Source organism: Lissotriton vulgaris, chromosome 12 (genome assembly GCF_964263255.1).
Source record: "Lissotriton vulgaris chromosome 12, aLisVul1.2, whole genome shotgun sequence".
NCBI lineage: Eukaryota > Metazoa > Chordata > Amphibia > Caudata > Salamandridae > Lissotriton > Lissotriton vulgaris.
The window spans coordinates 642,448,600-642,474,103 of record NC_141700.1 but is presented as its reverse complement, the minus strand read 5'-3'; the positions used below and the strand labels follow the sequence as shown (position 1 = coordinate 642,474,103).

The 25,504-nt window shown below is 43.6% G+C and overlaps 1 protein-coding gene across 2 annotated transcripts in view; it reads right to left on the bottom strand.

Moving 5' to 3' along the window:
- The window catches only part of PIEZO1 (piezo type mechanosensitive ion channel component 1 (Er blood group)), a 901,942-nt gene that overhangs the window by 607,189 nt on the left and 269,249 nt on the right, over positions 1-25,504 (bottom strand). For both annotated transcript variants that reach the window (XM_086945809.1, XM_086945810.1), the window contains exon 2: positions 12,345-12,440. In XM_086945809.1, coding sequence (XP_086801935.1) covers positions 12,345-12,440 — 96 coding nt within the window. The remainder of the gene's footprint in view (positions 1-12,344; positions 12,441-25,504) is intronic.

Below are 25,504 nucleotides of genomic sequence, written 5' to 3'. Positions count from 1 at the left end.
TGGTGCAGACGTGTACTTGTGACGGCTGGGGTGTGACTGCGAGCGAGCCAGGACACAGAGACGAGAAGGGAACCTAGATGACTGCCGAGTCCCGACTTCACGTTAATAAGGTGACATCTGCTCTTTTCACCATAAGCGCGCATTCTAACCCTTACCTTTTTTTCTTTTCTTTGCATAATTTGTGTTGCATAGTATTGTGTTATACATATGTTGATGATAATAAATACCATAGTTTCTAGTGAACTAATATGTGCCATGTATTTTTGTTCAATCTTGGTAAACAGCATTCCTAGGTGGTTTCCATTTATATGAATGGACGAGTAATCCCAATCAGGTAAGAGGTGATCACATAAATAGGGAGTAACGTGGACCTTCAATGCCAAGGATAGTAGGCACATTGAACTATTTGGAAACCGTACCAAATTCTATTATTATAGTTTTATCCCAAGTAGACAAAGGAGACATTGTTCCGATAAGTGCTCATAGGAATGTGGTCGTCGTTGATATGCGGCGTTAGTGAGAACGCTGGGTGGGATTACCAGCGTGGATACCCACAGGATTGTGGCTTGTGTAAGTGAGAGCGTCAGGGGGAATGACTGGCGTGTAGGTTTGCCGGATTGCGAACCGTTTGGAAAAGAGAGCATTGGGTTCTGCAGGCCCATGTGTAGACGCACCAGATTGTGTGTCATATCTGCCCTGGGGTAGATCAGTCTGGGTCAGAGTGGCCGCGAGACTAACTGATGTGAATAAGATATAGTAGAAAATCTATGCATGTGTATTGCTATTTCCCCATCCTTAGGTACGATCTATATATATATATATATATATATCTATCCATATCCATTGTGAATACGTTCTAAGGAGGGAGGTGAGTACGTTTTGGCTGGGTTATAGGGGCCCCTAGAAGCTGATCCCATCTAAGCGGAAAATCCGGCCATTACAGCACTGCACCCTATCAGCACCACTCTCGGTGAGGACACATCCTCTTTCAGCATCAGGATCTACTGGCACAAAGCCATTACCTTTGGGCTTGGCCATACAAGAACCTGCTGATAAGGTCCTAGATGACGACGTTCCGCCACATGGGTGGTCTGATAGGATTTCTTTACATCTGATGGTTTTTCACCGTTAGTTGTGATAGTGGTGTGTGATACTTCTTTGTGGCCACTTCTTTTTCTCAACCTTCCAGACCTTCAAGTTTTTTTGTTGTTGTGGCACTCTCGGGCTGCCAAAACCAGTCATGCGCACTCTTACCGTTCTCCATGGAGGTTGCATTACAGGCTGCTTGGAGAACATGCCCAGGCCCTCATTCCCTGGTTGAGCTTTGAACCAGGACGCTCAAAACCAATCACAATGCTGCATTGCAGCGTTGTGATCGGTCAGGGGAACCAGGGTGCTGAAAAATCACAGTGCTGCATTGTAGTGTTGTGATTGGTCAGGGGAGCCTGGCTGTGCTTCCTGTGCCTCAGTCCGACGAGCAAAGCCGGAGCAGAGACGAGGGACACAGCGCGGCAAGCTCAGTGTTTATTTTATTATTAGTTTCTTTTATTTACATTTCACACTATTTCCCCCCTCGTTGCTCCCCACCCACGCGCCCGCACCTACTCCACCACCCGCGAACCATGCTAGCCGCAACTGCTGTATACCCAACATTAACTGTAGTCTCTCGCATCATGGTCATACTATGTTAAGGTTAGGGGATGACTGCAGGTCATCAAGAACTCGAAATAACAAGAGCTCCTTTTTACAAGCTAGAACCCGGGCTTATAATACATACAATGTATTATATGCATTAATTTATATAATATTAATACCCCCACATCGTTTGGACCTTGCAGCAGTACCTATGGATCAAATCTTTCCATGTTTGCCTCCAGTTATCCGCCAGCCTCTCGCATGTGGTGGTGTGACTAAATGCGATCGCTACTAACTCAATTGCTGATTCAATTGCGGATTCATTATTTTGTTAATACACTTCCCTGAAGTGTACTGTGGTATAGAGTTTGTAAATTGCAATCTATGCGTCCAAATGGTGCTAATGTTGACACACGGCTGTAAAGCGCTCTGGATAGAAAACACTAAATAAATAAATAAATAAATAACTCTGGGGTGGTCACTTCACCACCTGAGTAAGCCGCCATCTCCACAGTTTGTGACGGTGTCACTTGCACTGCGATTGGGTCACTTACACGTTAGTTACCGGAGATGCTCATCAGCTCCTGGTCTCAGGTGTCGTCTTATTTTTGACCGTCCCGACGAGAACATTACATCCAGAACAAGATTCGAAATGTCAACACTATAGCACCTAATAGATATTGGCATAGACAAAATGTATTTATTTCTATAGGCCCACCATATGTGTGCTATTAAAAACTTACATGAATGTGTAAAATTGTATATTTTTATAATCTATTCACTTGAATGTTTTTGACACCACGCAGAATTGCTCATTTTGTCTTGTTGTACTTATTTTTGTATATGGTATGCTTCATAAGCTGTGTCGCTATGTGTTCATTTTTATAATTAAACCAACTTTTGGGTCATGAATGAGATAATTTTATATTAATTGCTGGCCACTATACACTAGTAATATATAGTGAAGATGATTGAATGGATTCTAAGTGAAACTCCTTGTTTCTTGATGCAGGTCACCAGGGGCCCCATATCCCAGTCCTCGACTTTTATTTTTACAAATCCTTGGTTTCGGGTGTTGGTCGTTAAAGTGGTGAACTCAAATGAACCAGGCTATACAACTCCCAGAGTGAAGAACAGATTGTCCAAGGTAAGGCCAAGACTGTGTAATGGGATATCTGAGGACACGGACTCATGTGGTAACCTTATTCTACAGAATGCAATGCTGGCTGGGCAGTGAGACATGGCCCAGCCAGTTCACCCAGGATGGGGCCATCTATGTTTGGAGAGCAGAAAGGGAGCATGAGGGGTGCAGGTGCAAAGATCTGCGGGGCCTCAGCTCTCTTTGAAAGCAAAAGGTAGCAGGAGAAATGCAGATAGAAGCGTGCACATGTGTGTGCCCGTTTTGAAGAGGAGAAGTAAAGAAAAAAGAATTTAAAATATCATAGTTGGCACAGCCTGCATAGTGAGGTAGATGAAGGGGCGACAGTAACAGGTGAGGACGTGGGCTGACTGGGGACCTGACAGGCTTTTTTCAACCGTGTATTGTATGAAGCCGGGTGAATCGGCAGCCCTTCTGTACATCACTGCAAATCACATATCGCTACAGTACTTCATTTGTAAATAAATAAATGAAGTGGCTTAAATTTTGTCTTCTGGGCCCGCCACCAGCATATTCAAATGCTGGGGTTCCAGAAAATGAAGGGTTTTCGTGTTTTGATCCCACCTTGCACCTTTTTTCCGCCATCCTATGCTTTATGTCTCTTTATCTCACTCTTGCAGGCTCTTTCTTGTGTCTGGTTTCTCTCTTTGTCACTGTTCGCTGATCGTCTCTTCTTCCTTTCTCCAGTTTCTACTTCTCTATTACTCTGTGTCAAAAAAACTGCTGATGAAAAAAGTTTCAGTCCTCAAAATGAGTGCTGGTGCCCTTCACCTGCACCCACCGGCACAAATTAAGCACTTCATGCAGAAGGTTTTCTACGACAGAATCCAACGTTCTCGGTTCTCACATGGCACTGAAGCGGTCTTACAAGGACATGTTAGCAATGCATGCAATATGCATCTGCAGGCATTGCAAAGCCTGAAAGCTGTTCCGGTTCAAAGTGATTCAAAAGGGAGGTGAGTGAACACTCCCAGGAGGCACCCCACAGACTGGAATAAAGATATGTGACTTTCGACTGGAATAGAACTGTGGCCCACAGGAGTTCCAGGGTGCTAACGAGGGCGCCGCATGGCCCCGCGGGGGAAACTAAGGTGTAGCAGTTCATACCAGGTGTACGACTGCAATATGTGATAAATTGAAATTTTACACTCCTAAAGGGGAGTGGGATGGAAGGAGGATTGAGGTACACCCCCCCCCCCTTCCTCCATCAGCAGAAATATGATGACGACATTACTTGCCAAGGATCTGCAGTATTCAAGAACTTGGTGTACCCTGGTTTTATTGATGCGACTGGTAAGCACTACACAACAAAATGGCCTCCCAGGACACATTTTGAGATTATAATTAGGTCCCAGTTTACCTTACTGTTCGGAAGTCAATTATCGAGATATAAAAACAATGCAACCTCGTAGGGAGCTCCGGAAGGCGCCAGCCGCAGTTACATAACACGGTTCTTGTAGCGAGAAGGGGCTAAATAATGAAGTAGGCCACCTGGGTGGGTGAGGGTCTTCATCCTGTTAGGGATAATCCAAGCCCACCCCATACCAACACCCTAGATCGGAGGATTTTCAATTTTTTCTATTATTTCCTTAACTCCAGGGATCAGGTCCTCTTTTGTGAATGGTAAACGGTAACCTATAATATTAAAGGGCAAGGCCAGCGTGGAATAGAGAAGAGAGCTGGTCAACATCTTAGCACAAAGTAGACGATTTTAAGCATTTACTGGGACTCGAGTTCTCATAGCAAGATTTTAAGGCTGGTTTTGGAGGCAGAAGGCTTTCTTTCTTGGAAGAGCACTTTTCTTGGATTTGGGGATGGGGATGGGGATTTATTTATTTAAAAAGGGGGAGCGACTAAAAGTGCAATTTTATTTGCATTCGCAGGTGTTGGGGCCTGGTGATAGTATACTTAACGTGTCCTGTTTGAGAAAATATCTGTCTAAACTCCCTGAAGTTCAATCGAAAGCTTATAATTAGCTTTGCCTCATCAGGACATTTAAAGGAGACCTTGTGGCACTCTCAGGTCCAAAGCCCAGGTCTGGTAGCTCAGTGGGCTTAGCATCCACTGCGGGCATCTGTGTTCTACTTTTAAGTGAAAAAAAAAGTAATATGCTGTTCCTAATCGTTAAAAGGCAGAGTCAGTTGAAGGTATCTAAAAGTGCTTGCCTATGAGTGAATCAAAGGGTGGGAATCCATTTTATTGGAATTGAGGGCCCTCACACTCCCAAATGAATGTCATGCTTCATCATCGGGCTGCTCCTCGTCGTGTCGGCGCTGCAATACCCGACGGGCACCCAATGTGGGGCAATTTGGCGGAGATCTTTTTTCCAATAGCCGTTGGTGCTGTGGGGGTGAGGGGCCTTGTGAGTGACGATATCAAAAAGATGCGTTAAGTGAGTGAATTTAAAACAGGGCTGGGAGTACCTGCAAAAACAATTTTAATAAGTGGGTCTCCTACCCCGAGTAAAAACAAAAATAAAAGGCACATAGCTGAGATGTATGTCTCAGTTGGGGCGCTCTTTCATAAGGAAGGCCAACATGTTTCTCGCCTAATCCTAAATCTAGGGGCGATTCGTCAGGACCTAAAAAACTTTATGTCAGCTCTCGTCACCTAGGGCAGTGATGTGGTCGAAAAATCACACTACTAACCACCCTACCTACTAATTTGTATGGAATACCTGGTAGTGCTGGATCTACCTGATAATACAGGATCTACCTGGGAAACAACCTTTACAACGCAACTTTTACAACGCACTACCATTACAATAAAACTTTTACAACGCAAGATCCATTACAACGCATGCCATTACAATGCAACCATTTCAACACATGACACTACAACGCATACCATTACAACGCATACCATTACAACGCATACCATCACAACACATAGTACCCTTACACTATCCAAAACTTACCCTACTGTTGCACCCCCTGGAGTTAGAATAGTAATTTTTACCCCTACACTATCCAACACTTACCCTACTGTTGCACCCCCTGGAGTTAGAATGGTAATTTTTACCCCTAACTATCCAACACTTACTCTACTGTTGCACCCCCCTGGAGTTAGAATAGTAATGTTTACCCCTACACGATCCAATACTTACCATACATGCAATGTAATGGTATGCGTTGTAAAGGTAGTATGTGTTGTAATGGAATGCGTTGTAAAGGTAGTTTTTAAAAATTCATTGTAATGGCATGCGTTGTAATGGATGTTGCGTTGTAAAAAATGCTTTGTAAAGGTATGCGTTGTAAAAGTATGCGTTGTAACGTCATACATCCATCTACCTTTTTGGAGAGAGATTGACAAATATGTTAATGCATATACAACATCCAGTGTAGGCGTTTCAACTTTTAACGATTAGGAAGGCATATTACTTGTTTTTTCTCATGATTCTGGGCGCATATGCTGGACTTGCCAAAAGCCCTCTGTCCCTCATTTTTTATATTTCTACCTTTAAGTCACAGGTTTGAATCTTGTTTTATGCACTCAGATTTTCATCCTCCTGGTGTTGCTAAAATGATTACCACCGAGATCGGTAATAAGCATCTGTTGTTATTGCCAACAGATGTAAATGGACTTTACAAAAACATATATTGACACAACACCAAACAATATAGTTCACACAGTGTTGTCAACTCAACCATCAACACATCTCTCAACAACATACATCATACAAATACTCAGACAATCTTAGATTTAACATGTAAACCTGTTTCGCACAACTCTGCATGGCAGGTATACATTTGGCTAGAGATGCTTGTCTAGAAAATAGTCATTCAGTGCAGGTATCCACTCATGAAGTCCACTACAAAGGTTCCAAGAGGTATAGACCACATTTTAGTTTTCACTTTACACAATGTGCACCTGGGCTGGACTGGGATCACAGACCAGCCCTGGCAATTCAATTGGATGGGCCCATGAGGGGTGGGGGTAGAGCACTAGTGAGAAGCACTGCTGCTGGTACGGGGGTATGCTAGTGAGGAGCACTGCTGCTGGTGCTGCTGGTACGGGGGGATGCTAGTGAGGAGCACTGCTGCTGGTACGGGGGGATGCTAGTGAGGAGCACTGCTGCTGGTACGGGGAGATGCTAGTGAGGAGCACTGCTGCTGGTGCTGCTGGTTCGGGGGGATGCTAGTGAGGAGCACTGCTGCTGGTACGGGGGTATGCTAGTGAGGAGCACTGCTGCTGGTACGGGGGCTGCTAGTGAGAAGCACTGCTGCTGGTACAGGGGGATGCTAGTGAGGAGCACTGCTGCTGGTACGGGGGGATGCTAGTGAGAAGCACTGCTGCTGGTACGGGGGGATGCTAGTGAGGAGCACTGCTTCTGCTTTTGTTACAAGGAGCCAATATTGCTGCAAAACCGGCCACCATCACCCAAAAACCGGCCCACACCCTTTGGCCCACCAGGCAAACACCCGGTGCCCCCCAAGGCCAGTCCGGCCCGGATGTGAACTATGATTTCAAAAGTGCATAAGATAGACTAGTCTTCTCTAATGAAACACAAGCAAACCAATCTAAACGCAACCGGTCGATATAAACCCCAGGGCCAGATGAAAACAGAGATCAGGCTTTGAAATGTACCATAGTGCCAACAAAGGGTAGATGTGTGCCATACAAATGCTGGTAACATAACCTAACTTTAACTTTTTTGGACGGGGCTGGGGAGATCGCACGGCATATATAAAGCATATGCCTCAGTCTGAGGTCTACGCACCACCATGAGCAGCAAGTATTAAGTGCTTTTCCCAGCTCGTGACAAACCACAGGAGCTTGTCTGGTTAGTGTGTTCGGAGATAGACAAGCATTTAATACACAGCCACAAATGTAATAAGAGGGGTTTGATGGACACATCGTTTCTACAGCACCAGTGTGCCGGAAGCAGTCTGCTTAGGGTACAACTGTTGGACAGACAGTACAAAAGCCAGGATACTTAACCGCTTCAGCGCGGCGCAAATTCCTGCACTGTGCTTAACGTTCCATTGGGCTTATGGAACCATGACGGAGCGGTTCTGTCATGAGCACAGGCCAACCGACGCGGATGACGGAACCGTTCAGTCATGAGCATGGAAGGGGCTAAAAAAAAAAAACTGAAATTAAAAAAAGTCAAGTGCTGGCAGCTGAGCCTTCGCTCTACCAGCTCAGAAAACCAAACATGAAAAATGAAATGGAAATCAGAAACTTTTAATGAAACACTGGACGAGCTAAGGGCATAAGAGAGGGCAGAAAATGAAGGGCAAGGGGAAAAGGAAGAATTTTAGAGAAAGGAACATGGAATAAAAGAGGGTGAACTTAGGGTTACCAAATGTCACCATATAATCATGTTTTCCAGATCTGTGTTCTTCTTCATAAACCCAAGGCTCTGGGAGTTGCAGTCTTCTTCTCCTCACTTGTATCTAAATTGCCAGATAACAAAAGTTCGAAGGAGGAGAGACTAGACTGCAATAAGGTGTTCGGGAGGTGATCAACCTTTACAACGAAACTTTTACAACGCACTACCATTACAACGCAGGCATTACAACGCAAACCATTACAACGCATTGCGCTGGGGGCGCTCTAGGATAGGGAATAAGTTTAATTTTCTATCCAACACCTTCCCTAGTGTCCACGGGGACTGGAGTTGGAATAGAACATTAAACTTTTCACTATCCAGCACCTCTAAGCGCTATGCGTTGTAAAGGTTTGCGATGTTAAAACCGCATAGTAAAGGCATGCGTGGTAAAAGCATGCGTTGTAACGTCATACATCCGTTCAGGATGTCAAGAAGCCATCTGTTAACTTAGGGTACAGAGACAGTTTAAGGCATGGGCAAAGTGGACAATTTCGCAGTGTTTCAAACTTCCAAGGGGCCTCCAGCTACAGAGATCAGGAGAAACATCTATCTTGCTCTATGTAAACTTCTTGCTTCCTATAGGTACCTTGGACTCTCTACTTTTCTGTATGCCTCTTTCTCTACTTTATCCATCTCTTGCTCTTTCATCTCACTCCTGATCTTGCGCAGTCCTGCATACCTCCTTCAATACTTCTATGGCTCTCGATTAGTTTTTTTGACCTGCAACCACAATATTTTACAGGGAATTCCGTGTCTAAACACCCTAGCAATCCAGCTGTAGGAAAAAAAGAACACGTTTAGGGTGACTTCATGAATATTTCAATATTACCTAATGGTCGACTAAACCTCCACCAAGTCACCCTTACTCTTGTAGAATTGGTGGAATTGGGGTGTTAAACAATGAGTTTGTTGTAAAATAGTGTTGCAAGACAAAAAATGGTAAATACAAGCACAAATGAAAAGTATTTGCCAATGTTTATTCTAGCTTTTTTATATAGCACTTATATGGCTGTCTGATACCAAGCAGCTTGAGGTTTTGGCTGTTTTCTTTGGACTCCTATCCCTGACATGAACATATAATTCAATATTATTTGGCATCATGAGTGGTTGAATGAGCCAAAAATTGTTAAAGTTGTTCAGAAGAGCCCAACCCCGCCCCTCGAAATCTCTTGCCTCGAGCTCTAAAAATCTTTAAGATACCACTGGGCCTACAATCACAAGAGGTTGAAGAATGGATAGAAAGAGCATTTCGAATAGGAATGACCGAGTACACACAATAACAGGAGGACAGTGAGAGGGGCAGACAGTGTCGACCTGCAGGAGAAAATAGGGAAAGTTAGAATAGCCACAAATTCCAAAAGGACAGTAAAAAAGGTTGGACGAGGAGAGACCGATCCAAGTGAATAATGACCACAGGATTGAGAGGATTTATTCACGGATTGAGACAAGCATGATAAAAATTCAGCAAGGATAGAGACTGGGCTAGCAGTCAACGGAGGTGGGCGAGGCACTGAGAGTCAAGTATAGTGGGGTAGTGAATAAACTCTACATTCTTATTTTGTGCCGAGTGCATGTAGCTGTAGTTCCTCTGTTCTGCTTAAGGTTTCTGGGAGGCGGACAGGTCCCAATGGGCTAAACACCCAATGTGTACGATCGATACATTGTTTTTTAGCTAGAGAAGGACTTCAATTATTTCTCGTCCACTTGAGAAGTCTAGAAGTCTAACTGCATAGAACTAGGAGGATATGGTAAGTGTCTGCTGAGTGTTGGGTGTACAGGCTTTTGCAGGTACCAGTGCTTGTTGGCTGAAAATCTCCTAGAGGCGCTTCAGATGTTGCCGTATCCAGCCAGCATGACTGTAAATATATACTTTAAAAGCCTTTTCAATGACTTGTGTTACTGGGGGGAACTTATCCTATGGAAACGTCAGGTGGTATAAAGAGATGCAGAACATCTTAAAACTGCCTGATCTCAGCCAATCAGGAGGATCGCTGTTTGAGCAGCACTGTGGCCGGGCCAGGTGGACTCAGTCCAAGTCAGACACTTCGTAAGGGAGAAGCCAAGAATCGGAGTGTCTTTTAATTCATTGTTGGAGAGTTTACAGCAAAATGTGAAAGATGTCTGGATATCATCAGCAGCAAGGTAATGAGGGTGTTACAAGCCTTATTTTTATTTTCATTAATTATAATCATTTTTTTCAACTTGATGCATCACAGACCCATACAAATATACTACGAAATTACACAGGAAAGGAAAAGAGGCAGATAAAGACGCCAACAAAATGGATAAAACTCCTTAACTGGACCGGTTATAGAAGAAACATTTTTGTCTGTGGTGACATCTGCTAGACCTCAAATTCCAACTGCAATCGCACGGGCTAAGAGCTGCTCCAAGGAAGTAAACATGACTTGCCAAACAATACGAAGTTGAGAAATTTATAACAAAAACTAATACAAGAAAGTGAGTGGCTCTTCAGGTATGTGGAAGAGGTCAGGAGAGAGTTAGAGGTTTACATGAACGTGAAACTTCTACAGGTTCCCATCCAGATCTTTAGTTCTTACTGATCAGACACACAACTTATTTGGAAATTTGTGCATTATCTTGGTTTTGTAGATATAGATAATTAATTTGAACCCCACAGAATAGAACCCAATTTTAAGAAGGGCCATGACACGGGCAACAGGGCAATAGGCTTGACTTGGTTGAATGACAATGAAAGAATTGACAACTAGGACTGCAAACTCCAGGTCAGATCAACTAGAGTGGCATGAAGTTGTACACGAGAGGCCTGTTATGGAATTTTTCAGTACCGGCATCCTGACGTTTTTTGTTGATATGATTTTTTCCTATTGTAGCCAAGTTTGATACTAACTCCATTGTCCCCAGTTTTCCACAATATTTAGTACAAAGTATATATACGTAACTACTTTTGCCCTGCCAGGAAATCCCAATAAAGCATTCAACTGACCAAATCACCTCATAGGGGCTAAAACTTTAGATTTTAGAGAGTCTCTTAAAGAGGAAAGAAATGTGTGGGATTTGGGTCTTTTAACATTTTTTTTAAAATAAAAAATGGCACCAAGTCTGCTTTCGTTTTTGGGAAGAAGGCTCAGGAGAAAACATTAATTTTAAAAGTTGTGTTGAAGAAGGAGCAGTGGTCTGTAGATGTATCACTATATAAGACCCTGGCCAGACAGACGAATATGGGGATGGTAAAGATATGTGGAAATATAAGATGGGGAGGCACATTATGCATGTATGGGAAGAAAACCATAGTATGTCAAGAAGAGTGAAGCGAGCCAAAGAACATGGGTGCGGTGGGAAATGACAATGAAAAGAGAGATTCAAAATAGAGGTTGTCAGGGAGGAATAAATAGGCACGAAAGCTAAAGAAGGTGTGAGGGACAGAATGTGAGGGACAGAATGTATGGGATGAAAAGGAAAAGGGGTTAAAATAGAGAAATAATTCAAAGAGTGAATGTACAACCAATAAAATGAATGCAAAGTTCAAAGCAGATAAAAAGTGATAAAGAAAAGAAAGAGTCAAAACAAGAGACCGGGTATCAGAATGCAATGTTACATTTTTAGGCAAAAAATGCAGGTGGCAAAATACGGTCGGCAATGGGCTTAGGGTATACAAAGGGAAAGTGATGGGCAAATAGGGAAAGAGAAATGAAGGTCTGAAAGAGTGAACAGAGGAAGAGGAGTAAAGGGTGGAAGAAAGAAGAGACATGATGCAGAAATGCTGATAGGAAAGGGGGAGGAACCCTGATGGAATGAGAGCTCTATTTAGAAATACAGACCACACAAATGCAAGTTACCAAAAAGATGTAATGACCAAAAATAAAGATCATGGGAAATATTGATCTGTAAATTTAAATTCTAAGTTCAACACAAGTCGTCCTAAATTACTACTTCAGCGCCAGACCTAGCATACATAGACGTAGGTCATGGGATAAATACAAGTCTATATGTACGTTGGCAGTCATTTTTCCACACTACATTTCCGAGTCTTCATTTTATATTTAGAGATATTTTTTAACTACATGAATCCTCAATCACAGAATGAGGGAGGGTGATAGTGTTAAATAACAAAATGGTCAAAGTGAAAAAATGGCAATTTATTCAAGTTATTTTTGTAACCGACCAGAATATATCATTAAAAAAAAACAGTTTCATTTTTCGATTAACAGTAATCCAGAGAAACATATTTACCTTGAATGCTGCGTTCAATTGGACCAAGGAACCATGGGAGAAGCAGCAAGTAAAGAAGATATACAAGTGACAGGGCATTATACCGGAAGAGGCAGGCTGAAAAGAAAACAAAAGAAGAAAACATTAGCATTGAAAGCATTGATGTGGGCAAAGCAAGTGAAAATAAGCCTTTCAGATTAAAGTTCCCTGAGGGGACAGAAGCACCATTGCTCAGAACAAGTGGACTCCCCAAAACGAAACCACGTAACCTCGTATTCGAAGATGGTAAATATGCAGGAATCTGACTGTATCACTCTTACACACCTCACTCCTTGCTTAACCTTTTCGCTGCGGCGGCTATTCCGCCGCAGCGCTAACAGGGCGGAGCGGCCGTGCGGCGGCCGCATGCTGGTGACAGAACCGCTCCGTCACCAGCCGCGGTTGAGCTGTGCTTGTGACGGAGCGGTTCCGTCATGGCCCGCCCCGCTCAATAGAACGCGCCGCGCAGGCGTGGGGGCCGGGCCATGACGGATCCCTCCGTCATCAGCACAGAGCCACCGCAGCTGATGACGGAGCGGTTCCGTCATCAGCAGGGGAGGGGTTAAGTGCAAGTACAGTTTCACTGCAACATGTTTGGCGTGCACATCCGACTTAAAGCATGATAACAAACCCCTTCTCACAAGGTTCATGCTAACAACAAGCACAGAGGATGGAGTAGCCACTTTCTCGACCCACTTGACGTGAATTGGCCCACTGTCTGCGGATAAAATGTGGTACAAATGCTACAATACTATACAATATAATAAATTACATCCATTTGCACTGCTGACCTTGCAGAGGGCTTGGGAAGAGGCATTGAACAAAATGTATAGAGGGGTTCCTAAAACGTCACCTAGGCTAAACAGGAGACCGTAACTCCAATGGGGTCATGTGGGGTCAACGCATCCCATCCTGTTCCTAGTCTGCAGCCTACTGGGAAAATGGGAGAGTGGCATAGAGTCCAATATAGTTCCAAATTGCCAAAGGTCTTGGAGAAAGCAAGGGCCATCAAGGGGAGTCCCTATGCACCATTGGGTCTACAGACAGTCGTGTTAAAGGACAGCCTGCAAACTCTGCTAGCAAGAGTTGGGGGTTCGCCTCTCCACATGGCTCTCCATCACCTACCATCACAATGTTCGAGGTCTCAACCTCTTACATAACTTACACAGTAGTTACTGACGCTCTACACAATATATTACAGACGTGCACATACAAACATTCATTTTTGGATCCTTGATATTTCTGAATTAGGTTGTACTTTCTTGATTATATTTATTCTGCTACCAGATTGATTACAAGCTAAGCCAGCATGCATAGCAACAGCCCAAGCAAATACTATTGGCAATGTTCCTTCTGTCATAAGTGATGCAAGAGCAACATTCGTTGCAGAAGACAAGAAAAATTGCAACCACAATTCTTTTGCCAGGATTTGCATTTGCAGCGAAGTGATAGTGAGCTATGAGCAACGGGATATCATAGTATGTATTTATGCACCTCATTGGCAGCCAGAGTTTCCCTTAACGAGCTCGTAAACAAACTCCGCAAGCTTTGTGGGATCAGAGCCAACTTCAGGTGCTTTAAACCACAGGACATCGATCGTCACCCGCGCGAGTGCGCATCGATTCAGGATAAGGCTCTCCTGATTGTACGTAACAGATGTATTCTAATCTACTGATTACTATTTATACTCTAGGTCATCAAGCACTGGCAAATGCGATAGGTTTGGATTTGGTAAGCATGATTTTTTTAAATTTAATTTTTACATACGTAATAAGCAAAGATAACTGTAGAAATGTTTTGAAAAAGCTGCGGGCACCCTTTCCACCCCGACCAGTGTCGGCACATCAGCCCCTTCACTGCAGCAAGCTCCTTTTCGGGCAGCTGTGCACATGTGATCAGGCAAAATGACATCACTCGGATTGCAAGACAACAAATGGATGAAGTGAGCTGACTCAATATCGCACACGGAATGTTATGGAGTGTGGAAGCAAAAAGTGAATCACTCCTAAACAGATCAAAGGATGAAGAGGCTGAAGGAAGTGTGTGCATGAATATATTAAAAAGAAGAAAAAACAACATGAGTTTGGCAAAACAGTTAAAGCTGCCTAAAGACCAAATCTAAAAAATGGACAACAGGGATGCTGCAATATATGAGCTCATCATCGGAAAAGTCACAATTTTCTCAAAGTCTTGCAAAAAAATATCTGTAATGAAAATGTTCACAATTTACATAGAAGCTAAATATAAATTACATAGAATGTAAGAGCAAAGTACGTACCAAATCTTTACATGAACTCTGCAAATATATACCTAGTGTGCACAATTTAGAACGCACTCATGTATAGTGCATTAAACTACCAACTGCGCACTAAAGCATTCTTGTAGAAGGGTACAGCTGGAAGGGATAAGGAAGTATATATTATTAAATTATCTAAAGAGGAGGAAAAATGCTCTTGAAGTACATTCTTAGGCATTTGATGTAAGTTATGTATGTTATCCTGCAAATAAAAATACATAAAAATTAAACATTGCCCCGAAAAAAACAGAGGCAAAAAGTAAATTAAGTATGTTTGATCGAAGCACAGATGGCTTTAGGATTGTTCAGAGTTCCAGGGGAGCATGCATAATGACAGGGTTACACACTTTATCTCCAGTGTAAATTAGTACAATTACAATTTTTACATTATTAAAACGTGTTACATAATATTGATCAATTGTTAATTAGTAATTCTATATTGCTACATTTCTAAAATAGTTACATGGTTTTATAGGTAGCGCAGTTAAAATTGTTACATTGGTTGATTTTTGGGGGGAAACCCACAAAGTAAGATTTTGAAAGGAGGATGCTGTTAATCCAGCGAATGTATACTTAGTTTGCATGATTTCGGAATGACGCAAGCCCCTTGTTCCATATGGATGCACTGCAGTTTAAGAGTTGTAGAAAGGATGCTTGGCTATAACATGCAACTTTAAAAAGTACAGGGAGTGTTCTGTTTTAAAGGTTAAGAGGTAAAGCTCAGAAAATTACAAAGCTTCTTCTCTCTTTTGCAGAGAGCGGCCTTGCATATTTCATTCTGGCCTTTTCTGTGTTAGCAGGAAAGGGTTAAATGCTACTTTTACATTTTGATAAACACGCTTCTTGTGTATCTCAATGTTGTTTGTGGTAGGCTGTCCACAGAAAGAAGCAAGTTGCTATCATACAGCAAGGAGACATACTGAAATAGATGAAGCGTACAGGTAGAGATGGATAATTCAAAATCGCCTTCATGGGGAGAGAGGGGAAGTAACGTGAATAGAGTGTACAGTAAAATAGCCAATTTAATACCAAACCTCAGTGCCCCTGAGGTAGTGAGCGCACAGCGCCTAGAGTCTTAAAAATGTTGGAGCTCTTGGATGTAGCAACAGAGCTGATGTCTTCAACTGGTGGGTCTTAAATTTAGTTTCTGGATTGAAACAGGGTGGAAACACGCCCAATTCTGTGTTGGACTGGAGTTACACTCTTGGTATATTCCCTGACAACAACATTATGATTTCCACAGAATTACCCTGGGGTAAAAGCGCCCCGGTGTAATGTTGCTACTGCAGCTCGAGAAATTACCACTGGGAGATTTTTCCACCCTGTTCTGAATTAATGACATCGGAATGGGGACCAGTGTGTGGATGCTGTTTCGCTACAGAAGAAATCCCCACACTTTTCCATGCACATATTCCTCCAGGTAACATCTGGAGGAAATTGTGCAGGAGAAATTTGCAGAAGCCAGGTAATTCCACAAAACTCCGACTACTAGGTGTAGCAGTATTTATACCCAAGTATTTCTCAACAAGTCCTAGAGATGGTCAAAGAAAAGTTTCTTCTCGTTTTTGTCTCTTCAACTCTTAGAGGTTATCACATAACATGTAAAGCGCTCTTAGGGGCTAGCTAGCGCTATATAAAACACAAAATAATGTTGTTGTTTCAAACTCACGGCGACTGAGTAACGCATTTCATGGATCCAACAGATTACTAGGTTTTCTACCAGGTTGGCTGGTGGTTTTGTAAAAAAACCTCATTGATGATTAAAGTGGATTATGTCTGATTCTTCAACATATGCACACATTCCGCATTGTTTGTTTATTGGGACTTTTTCTGCATTCTGTTGCAAGGACGATCAATTTTGCCTTTGATAGTCGTTTGACATAAAATGGTTGGCTGTCTGAAGAGCAACAGGAGGGTTTCTGGGAAGAATGCCATCAGCCTTTCATCTTCATGGGGGATTGGTTGCAGGTTTATAGCAATCTTGCATAGAGCAGCCAGATGTGGATGGTGGACGATTACCAAGAGGACACAATTAAGGCTCGGTTGTTGAGCAGCGGTTAGATATTTGTAGGTTTGCTGGTGGCTCTTGGGTTGATTATATGGAACCCTGGGCATGATTCCACACGGAAAGAATTCAGCCCTACAGGCATGTGTCTGCAGGTATAATGTATCGGAGCAGATTCAGGGACATCATTTTGCTTAACTACGAGTTATGATACGCGCACCGCAATCACTTGATAAAAATGGAAAGTGGGAGTCCCACTCCGCGTGGTGAGTTTTTCCCCCATCTGCCCACTATTTGACTCTGCACTGGAAGTGGATTCTTACATTTTTGTAAAAATGACTACTAGAAAGAAACCTAAGCACGGGTTCTGACATCTGAGATTGAATGACTGTCCCTAGTCTAGATGTACAGACAATGAGAAGAGGAGAAACGTTAACTTATTAAATCCCAAAGTTCGGGCTTTAGTCGGCACGACTTTAAACCAAAAGTCATCCTACAGAGAGCAGCATGGGACTCTTAATGTATAATCAGCCGAAATGGCATTTTTCCTGATGGTTTCACTGCAAACTAAGTCTGCCAAAACAAACGCCCTTAAAAACACAATAGACTATTAATACGTGTGGTTAAAGTGACATTTTTGTGTGTTTGTGACTGTTGAGTCCAGCCAAACACTCCTAACCTACACTTTGCAGAAACTTACAATTAGGTGATACAGAAGTGTGCTAGGGACACTTGGCCTCCATTTACCATTCACAAACAGACGCTACATGGACCCCAGCTCTAGCGTTATGCACTCAGTTGTAGTGAGCCCGCTTCTGAGCCAGGGCATTCCAAAGTCGTCAATGGCTCACGTCTCCAGTCACTATTTATGATCCTTAGCTCCAACCCGCCCCTTTTACTGAAAATTGCAGCCATGTAGGATGTAATATGCCCTTTAAGAATGGAAATGGCTCCATCAGTTCTTGTTTTTACTGCCCTGCTCTGCTGAAAGACAGGGGTACAATTATTGCATATGGCCAGGGCGAGAGATTCAATGATTGCAATCCAGTAATGGAGGGAGGCGCCATAAATAAATTGTTAGACCTCTCTTCTAGGTCTTGCGGTTTGAACCGTGAAGTGCATAGTTTGTCAAAATATATACGCAGGAGCCAAATTAGTTTCAGACACTCCTGCCAACAATGCTGTTGAATGCCAGAGTTGCGAATAACAAAACTGCCTCGTCTCGAGTCCAGCACATGCCTACTTCTTCCATCACCCTCTATATTTGCCACATCTTTGTCTGACTCGTTGGATCTTTTTCACCCCTTCTTTCTCTCTGCCACTGTTTCCCTGTCCTTCCCTTCCCTTCGTTTCTCCCTTTTCCACCTCCCTCTCTTGTGCGCAGGGTCAAAGATTGATGATAAAAAGTTATCCCCAGTCCCAAGAAAGGAGTTTGGGAGCCCATCACCTGCAAGTATCTGTACAAATTAAGCAGTAGAACCATGCAATATTTTTGTTGCTGGCCTTTTTTTTATTATTGTGATGTGAGGCCAGAGCTGGAGAAAATCCCCCAGGTCAGACCTCACCAGTGATGGCTAAAATGTTGAGAACCTTTTCTTCTGCTGCTTGCAGCACCTGTCGCTGATTAATAGGACATCTCAATGGTTAGAGCGGCAGACCCTGATGCAGAGGTCTGGCCCGGGACCAGGGTTCAATTCCCCGCCTCAGCGGGTCTTGGGCTCAAAATTCCACGGACCTGATCATTCTCGCCTCGGTGCCTACTCCAATCATGGACTCCCACTCTGCAACTCTGGGCAATAGCTTGCTTAATCTCCACAACGGCCCCCACAATGCTAAGGATGCCTGGCCTCCACCTTGGGGGTGCCCAGGAGTGGACGCCTCACAGGGAAAGCCAGAATGGGTTCCACAGGGGTATTCGTACAAGCGCCTTGAGACCCTTGCGGGTGAGTAGTGCGCTATAAAAGTATCAATTTACATTTACATTTACATTAGTCAGTCAATGATGTCACAAGGAAACTCAAAACTCAACCACCATCACTCATGAGGGGACCTGGACTGGGTGAATAGAAATGTATGTGTTCTTTACACCAGATGAACCCTTCAACAGTGCAGATGCCTCTTCATTTGTCAAGACATCAGTAGAGCGAGGCCCACAAAATACCATTACACTTCAGACTAAACACTTAACTCGAAGGAGGAAACTTCTAAATACATTTTACACAAATTTAAAAATCAAGCAAAGATAAAACAAAAAATTAGGAAGCACAGAATCGAGGGTGATTATTCTCCAACCACTATATTTCGATCTCTACATTGCTTACCTGTTGCACCAGGCACGAGGCCTGGGTTTAGGAAGTTCCACTAATCAGAGTGCCCTCTACCACAACTGGTCACATTCCACCCATAACTGGTCACTTTTCACCCTGCACTTCTGCTTAAGATCGTCTGGTTCCAAGACTTATCTCGACACTCTGTGGTGTTAAACCCAAGCTCCCCTCTCTTTGGCACTCGCTATAGAGTTTCCACCCTATGACAGATCTCTGAATCATCTGCAAATACCAGACACTTACCTACCAGCAGGCCTGTAATCCCACTTCAGAGTGCACTGTTTACATGTACTTGACATTCCTCTAATACCTTGCACTTCAGTTTTCTCTTTATTTCCATGAACCTGTCCTTTGTGAGTGTTAATCCCTCCGGAATATCCAGAGAGGAAAAAAACACCTCCAACTTTTTGAGACCCTTGCCACAATTCACTCATTAAATGCCAACGAGTTAACAAGTGTCTGTCTTGAAGACCCCTGCCTGTGCTAATGGCCAAGATCATGGGGCCTTGTGGCCCATCTTCCGGCCCCTGATTATTGTGTCAGACGTTTTTTTAATTTTGTTTCCTGTGGAAGGAGAAAGTTTTGTTTTTTATGCACTTGTGTGATACTATTATCACTGGTGAAATACTTGGTAGTTCTGAAGTGGGCCTCATGATCATCTGGCCCGAAACATGGATCTGTGGCTTTTGAACCAAGAATCCAATGAACTGTAGAATATATCATATGCCCTTGTCCCACACAAAAACATTTATACCTCTATAGCACTCCACAGAAACGAAAGACATTTTTGTGGCTTTTTTTGCAATAATTTGGTGTCACCACCAGGTGGCGGTCTACTGATGTTATTGCCTTACCTAATGGAAGTACTCGTGCCTGCTATAGAGACCCGGGAGGAGGTCACAGGCAGGGTCATCCCAGCTTTTGACCTTGCCACAGTTGAAAAAATTGGTAGCAATTCTATTGGGTGATAGTAAAATTTGTTAAGAGCATTATCTCTGTCGGGGGAGTGCTGTGCGCTGTATAAATGCATTGAGAAGGACCCAGTATTGCTCAGCACACCAAGTTAAATGCTTTAACATTGGCTCAAGTCCAACGTACAATGAGGAATCAAAATGAATTCCTATGTCCTAGCCCCGAAAAGTCAGGAAAGTTAGGAAGAGGAGTTGGCCTAATGACTAGGACGGTCATCCTCGAATCTGGGGAACTGGGTTAGAGTCTCGGCAACGACGCTGAACATCCTGTAATTCTGGGCAAATCACTTAATCTCCCCCTGCCTAACAAAAAATATGAATGTGTCCTCATGTAACGCAACTGGTGCTATGTAAAGGGCTCTGAAACCCGATTCGGGTCAAGTTCGCCCTATATAAAACTCCGTAAAATAAAAGAATTATATCCATGTGTATTAACGAGTGAACCAGAATGCTGAGCCATATACATCTCCTAGTGGGACAATAGTGTGATTATTCTAAAGACGAGCTGGTGAAAGGAAAACTATGCTGAGTGCCTGCTAGCTGACACTGAATGCACACAGATGTATCCTGGAAGGATTTTGTGCTTCCTGGAAGTCAACCTGCAATCCGCATGTCTCAGACCGCCCTGCACATCATGGCACCATCACCACCCACGCTCAGTGCAGTTGCTGCCAAGTCATAATTCCACATTTGTCCGTGGTCAGGCACGTGGTTTCCCGCCTTCTGAAAAATGCAGCCACAGCTTTGTTTCTCTGCCTCTCTGCGAGCCGGTTTCTAAAATTCTGGCCCAAGAGGGATGAGAAGAGGAAATACAGGGGAAATTAAGTTCAGAATCCTTATAAATTTTAGACTGGGAAAATTAATCAAAACCTCTTTTGCTGAAGATGAATTTGCTGAGATTTTTAAAAATGAGGTTTCTGAATGAACATCTGGCACGGTCAATGGCCCAAGTTGTGCCTAATCACAAAAACATTCGGGCCTGTACCACTCAAGAGCAATTACGTATTCCTTGTGACATGCATTGCTGTTGTCCTTGGATAACCAGAACCAGGTAATACTGTGAGCTCACTAAAAGGCTCACTAGATCTTGACTTCCAGGCTACGGCATACGTCGGACAGTCAAGGCTTACTTTTGGAGGGTGGTGTCCAGTGGAACAACTAGTACAGGCAGCGCGTGTATTCCCAACATTAAAATTATGTCGAAGTGTTATTCTTTACAAAAAGAAGTAAGACGGTATTGTTAAGTCAATACGCTTGCTAACTTTTGGATGCTTTAAGACACTTGGAATGCTTTGCTTCATCCAAATAAATACACAAAGTTTTCTGGGCCTAGTGGGTGGGATATGGTTAAAAGTGGTAATACCTATGCGGAAATCCAGGTTACCATTACACTTTTCCTTAACTGTAATAGCCAAGTTCAGCATCTGCTCTTGGAGCACTTGTGCACATACATCTTCCTGTTCAGAAGAATGAGCTTGCATAGTCTCTTGAGTGATCAAAGTTTCTGCGAGTGGACCGTCGGATCAGTAAAAGCCTACGACAGTGGTTGGTATCGCATTGCTCAACAATGGTACACTTGAGGGTCTTTTTCTGGCGAAATGCGCTAAAGAACGATGGATTTAACCCAGATCTCTTGGCTTGGGGTGAATGTTTGATTTGCTCTGCATTCTGTCCATCATCTGTGCGTCTTTTGCTCTGCCTAGCCAGGCCTGAAAAGGAGAAAAACAGGCAATGTATTTCAAGTTACATCTATGACTACAAAAAACACACACTTTAAAATTGTCACAAGTTAGGTAAGCGAAGATTTATCCAGGCTAAGATGAATGTTTGCATTCTGTGGCCTTAATAATGCTAATGTAAAACTACAAGTCCCGGTATACATGTTAAAAGACAAAACAGGACAGAGAGATAATATGTTTATCCTGACATGGGACAACTTAAAATGTCTGAATAATATATATATAAAAATATATCTTACAGCCAGAGCAGCCGGATGTAAAACTGTAGAACCGGAGTCGGCTCATCATCCTTTGATTCTGGGGAAATTTACTTAAAGGTCCCCGTGCCTTAAAAAATTAAACAAAAAAATGAATGTGCCCTTGTGTAATGCAACTGGTGGTGCTCGTCCTCAAATACCTTCGGGTCGAGCTTGCGCTAAATAAAAATGCGAAAAAAAATCCATCTGGTCGCACACTGCTTCAAAACTTTGGGAAACATCATTTACTACGAAGCAAATAACACGCATAACGTTTACCACGCGTCACTCACCACGCAAAGGTCTTTCCCACGCGTAAGCTTTCAACGACCGTCTTTACCACGCGAGTGGTATTCCTTCCTGGTTTTGGGGGGCTGGGTGGGGGGGGGGGCTGGGGGGAGGGTCTCCCCCCCCCCAAAAAAAAACCCAAGCGGATAATAATAAATAAATAAGAAGAAAACGTAAAAAAAAAACGCTCTACAATGCCTCAAAACGATGAAGGAAAAGAGCACGTCATAATAGAAGTCCGTTATCAGTTTTGATAGACGTGTTTTGACACTTGTTTCCGTGGTCGGTGGAAGAAAGGGCTGATGGTGAAAGACGTACAGGGGTAAGATAAGAATCAAACCTTTGTAAATTAGGGTATTAATTAAGCGCATTATGAAAAAAAAAATGTAAGGGAATCTGTTGTTTATTATAGTTTAAAACATCGATCTTTTCGTAGCCTATCAGTATCATAAATTTTTTCGTAGCCTATCAGTATCATTATGTAAATGTAAATGGGACGTCAGATGTTTCGTAACGTTATGATTGCGGAGTAAAAACATGAGTTGTCAAATGCTGCGTGCAAAAGACACATGCGAACTAAAATTCGCGTGGTAAAGGCATGCGTGGAACTTGAAATCGTTGAATAATCATATATTCCAAAACTTTTACGTGAGCATTCACATAGACTATTGACACAATCCGGAACATGTGAGAATCCTGCACTCCCGAAATGAAGCAAATCACACTCTTATAGGGTCACACGCGCCAATCTTTTTTTGTGCCTACACATTAGCTGATACTACCTGTTACACCTCACACACAATCCTACACGTGCGCCTACCTCTGCTTTACTTCGCATTGCCCTATACATGCATATCTGAGCCCACTCATGCACTCTTGGGCTCCCCTCGCCACCTGCGCGCGCCCCTCAGGTGGGCACTCGCACACCCCTGAACAGCCGCACGTTTCATTACAAACACAGACATTCTAAAACAAACACGAGCTCCCGGGAAAGCGCACAGGCACATTCCAGCACAGACAGCGCCCTGTTCTCTCTGACAGCATCCGAGCCGAGCCGTGCAGGAAGATGGAACATTCCTGGCCTGGGTATTCAGCCGGTACAAGGCCGCTCGTCGGGGAGGGGAACCGCCTGGAAGCACTGCCAAGTTATACTACATGCGGTGTAGGGCGTGCTGTGGAAACGAGAAGTACCGGCCACAGGCGGCGTGAAGCATATCCCCCTCGTCCCCCAATCACGTCACTCTCATACCTGCCTACACCTCCCCCCATGCCTCACCCAGAAGCCTCCTCCACATTCCACAGTCTCCCTCCCTGGGTGAGTGGACACACCACACAGCAGCGTGTTCCAGTCTTTTCCTATTCTCAGGCTCCTTTCCATCTCTCCCTGTCCTCCTCCTCCTGTTTCCCAGGACAATCTTAAAGGAGTTAGGGCCGGGTGATGAGGAGGGAGGTCCAATAGCGAAATACAAGAACCCACCATGACCTATGACCCTCCCCCCCTTCTTCTATCTCCACTGCCACCCGCAACCAGAAGCCACACACGAGCGCTGGGTGCAAAAACCAGCGCTGCACGAAAAGGGAGCCCAGATGAGGGTAGTGCTGCGGTGCCATAGAAGGCGCTATAACGCATGCTGATAACATGACATAGCTGTATATCCTCCATCTTGTTTCATTCCATCCTTCCTTGCTCCTTTGGGAGTATTTTAAAAGGCCAAGGATGGAGGGGGAAATGCAACACAATTCAATGTACTTTGATGATGCCATGGCAGACAGCAGCCGCCAAAGTAAACGTGAAATCAAACACATATTGTAGTCTCCCCAGCAATGCTTGGTTCAATTTTCAAGCCACTCCAAAGTCCACGTTTTACACGCGGTCGCTCCATTCGAGACATGCCCAATCTCAGTGATACCTGTTACGGTTGCTTTAGTCCATTGATTTTTCCCTGATCAATTTCTTATTTTATTTTTCATCTTTCTATTACTTGCAGGCATTCTTATATTTACTGTACACTGTAATACTATACCTATGAATTTTGACTGTATCACTCTATATTGTATTTAATTATTCTTAAACTTTAATAAAATTCTTGAACACAAAAAAAGAGGCTTCCTAGCATGCTGCTCAGTTTGAGTTCCCAGGTCCAACTAGCACAGACCTGCTTTTCCATGCTGAGTGTGGGAAGAAAGTCTCCTGTGTATCTTTACAAACAGGACCGAAGAGGACACAGTGTCGCTCTGTCTCCTTCACCCACAGGCTCTTGGCAGACCCGGTTCTCTCTGGGGCTGCGGTTTGATCTGTGTTGGCTGGTCTCTATTCCTAGCCTGTGGTCAGTCAGTCTGCATTTGGTGTGTTTTCGTCAGTGCTTTGAGGTTTTCACCACAATAAGTTATTGTGTAGGTGAAGGTTCACCCCAGTGTCCTTCAATATTTCAGCTTCTTGTGCTGTCCCGCTTGTGTCTTCCAGGGCATTGTGTAGCGCTTCTTTGGGACCTGTACTAAGAGCATGCGCAAATCCTCCTTCTATTTTTATTTAAAATCTTGTGTTTTTATTGGTCTGATTCAGAAGCTGGTATCAACATCCTGGTCCATTCCAAGCCCATTCTTCTAGCTTGCATGTCCTTGAAGAGGCTTTGACCTTGAAGTGGCTTTGACCATAATTTGCTACACACACAATACATGTTCGCTTCTCCTTTGCTGAATCAAAGTCCAGCTCCACTCAGTCTATTCAGAACAATACTTCACAGCCTTTACATGCTCAAGCCTAGGCCTGTCTTGTTCTAATTCTGAACAATGGAACTGAAAGTTGTCCACATTTCTAAGCTCTGCAGTGGTGGATGGTATACACCACAGGGTGGAGGGCGGGCAGACACGTGCCCAAAATTATATTAAAAAGACTTACCAAATGAGGTTCTCGGCTCTGGAGCGCTTCTTTCGCAGGCGCCCAAAGGAGCTGGATGCTGCTAGTCGCTTAACCAATCCTGGCACTGCTCTCATTCTGTGAGAGCTGCGCCCTAATTGGAGGGAGCAGCCTCATGCAGCGCTCCACAGCGTCTTTAAGGCCTGCACTTACTCTAACCCAGCTGTCTTAAAACGGCTGGGTTAGAGGTTTTAAATTGCGCATGTCTGGCTGGTCGTCGCAAGATGGCTGGCCAAAGGGGCATGCGCACTTTGAAAAGTGCATAGACAGCCCTCCCTCCTCCCTGATGCTGTCACTTAGCAGCGTACCGCCCCAAAGCTCTGTTCGAGACAGGGGTTTAAATATAAAATGGTAATAGATTAC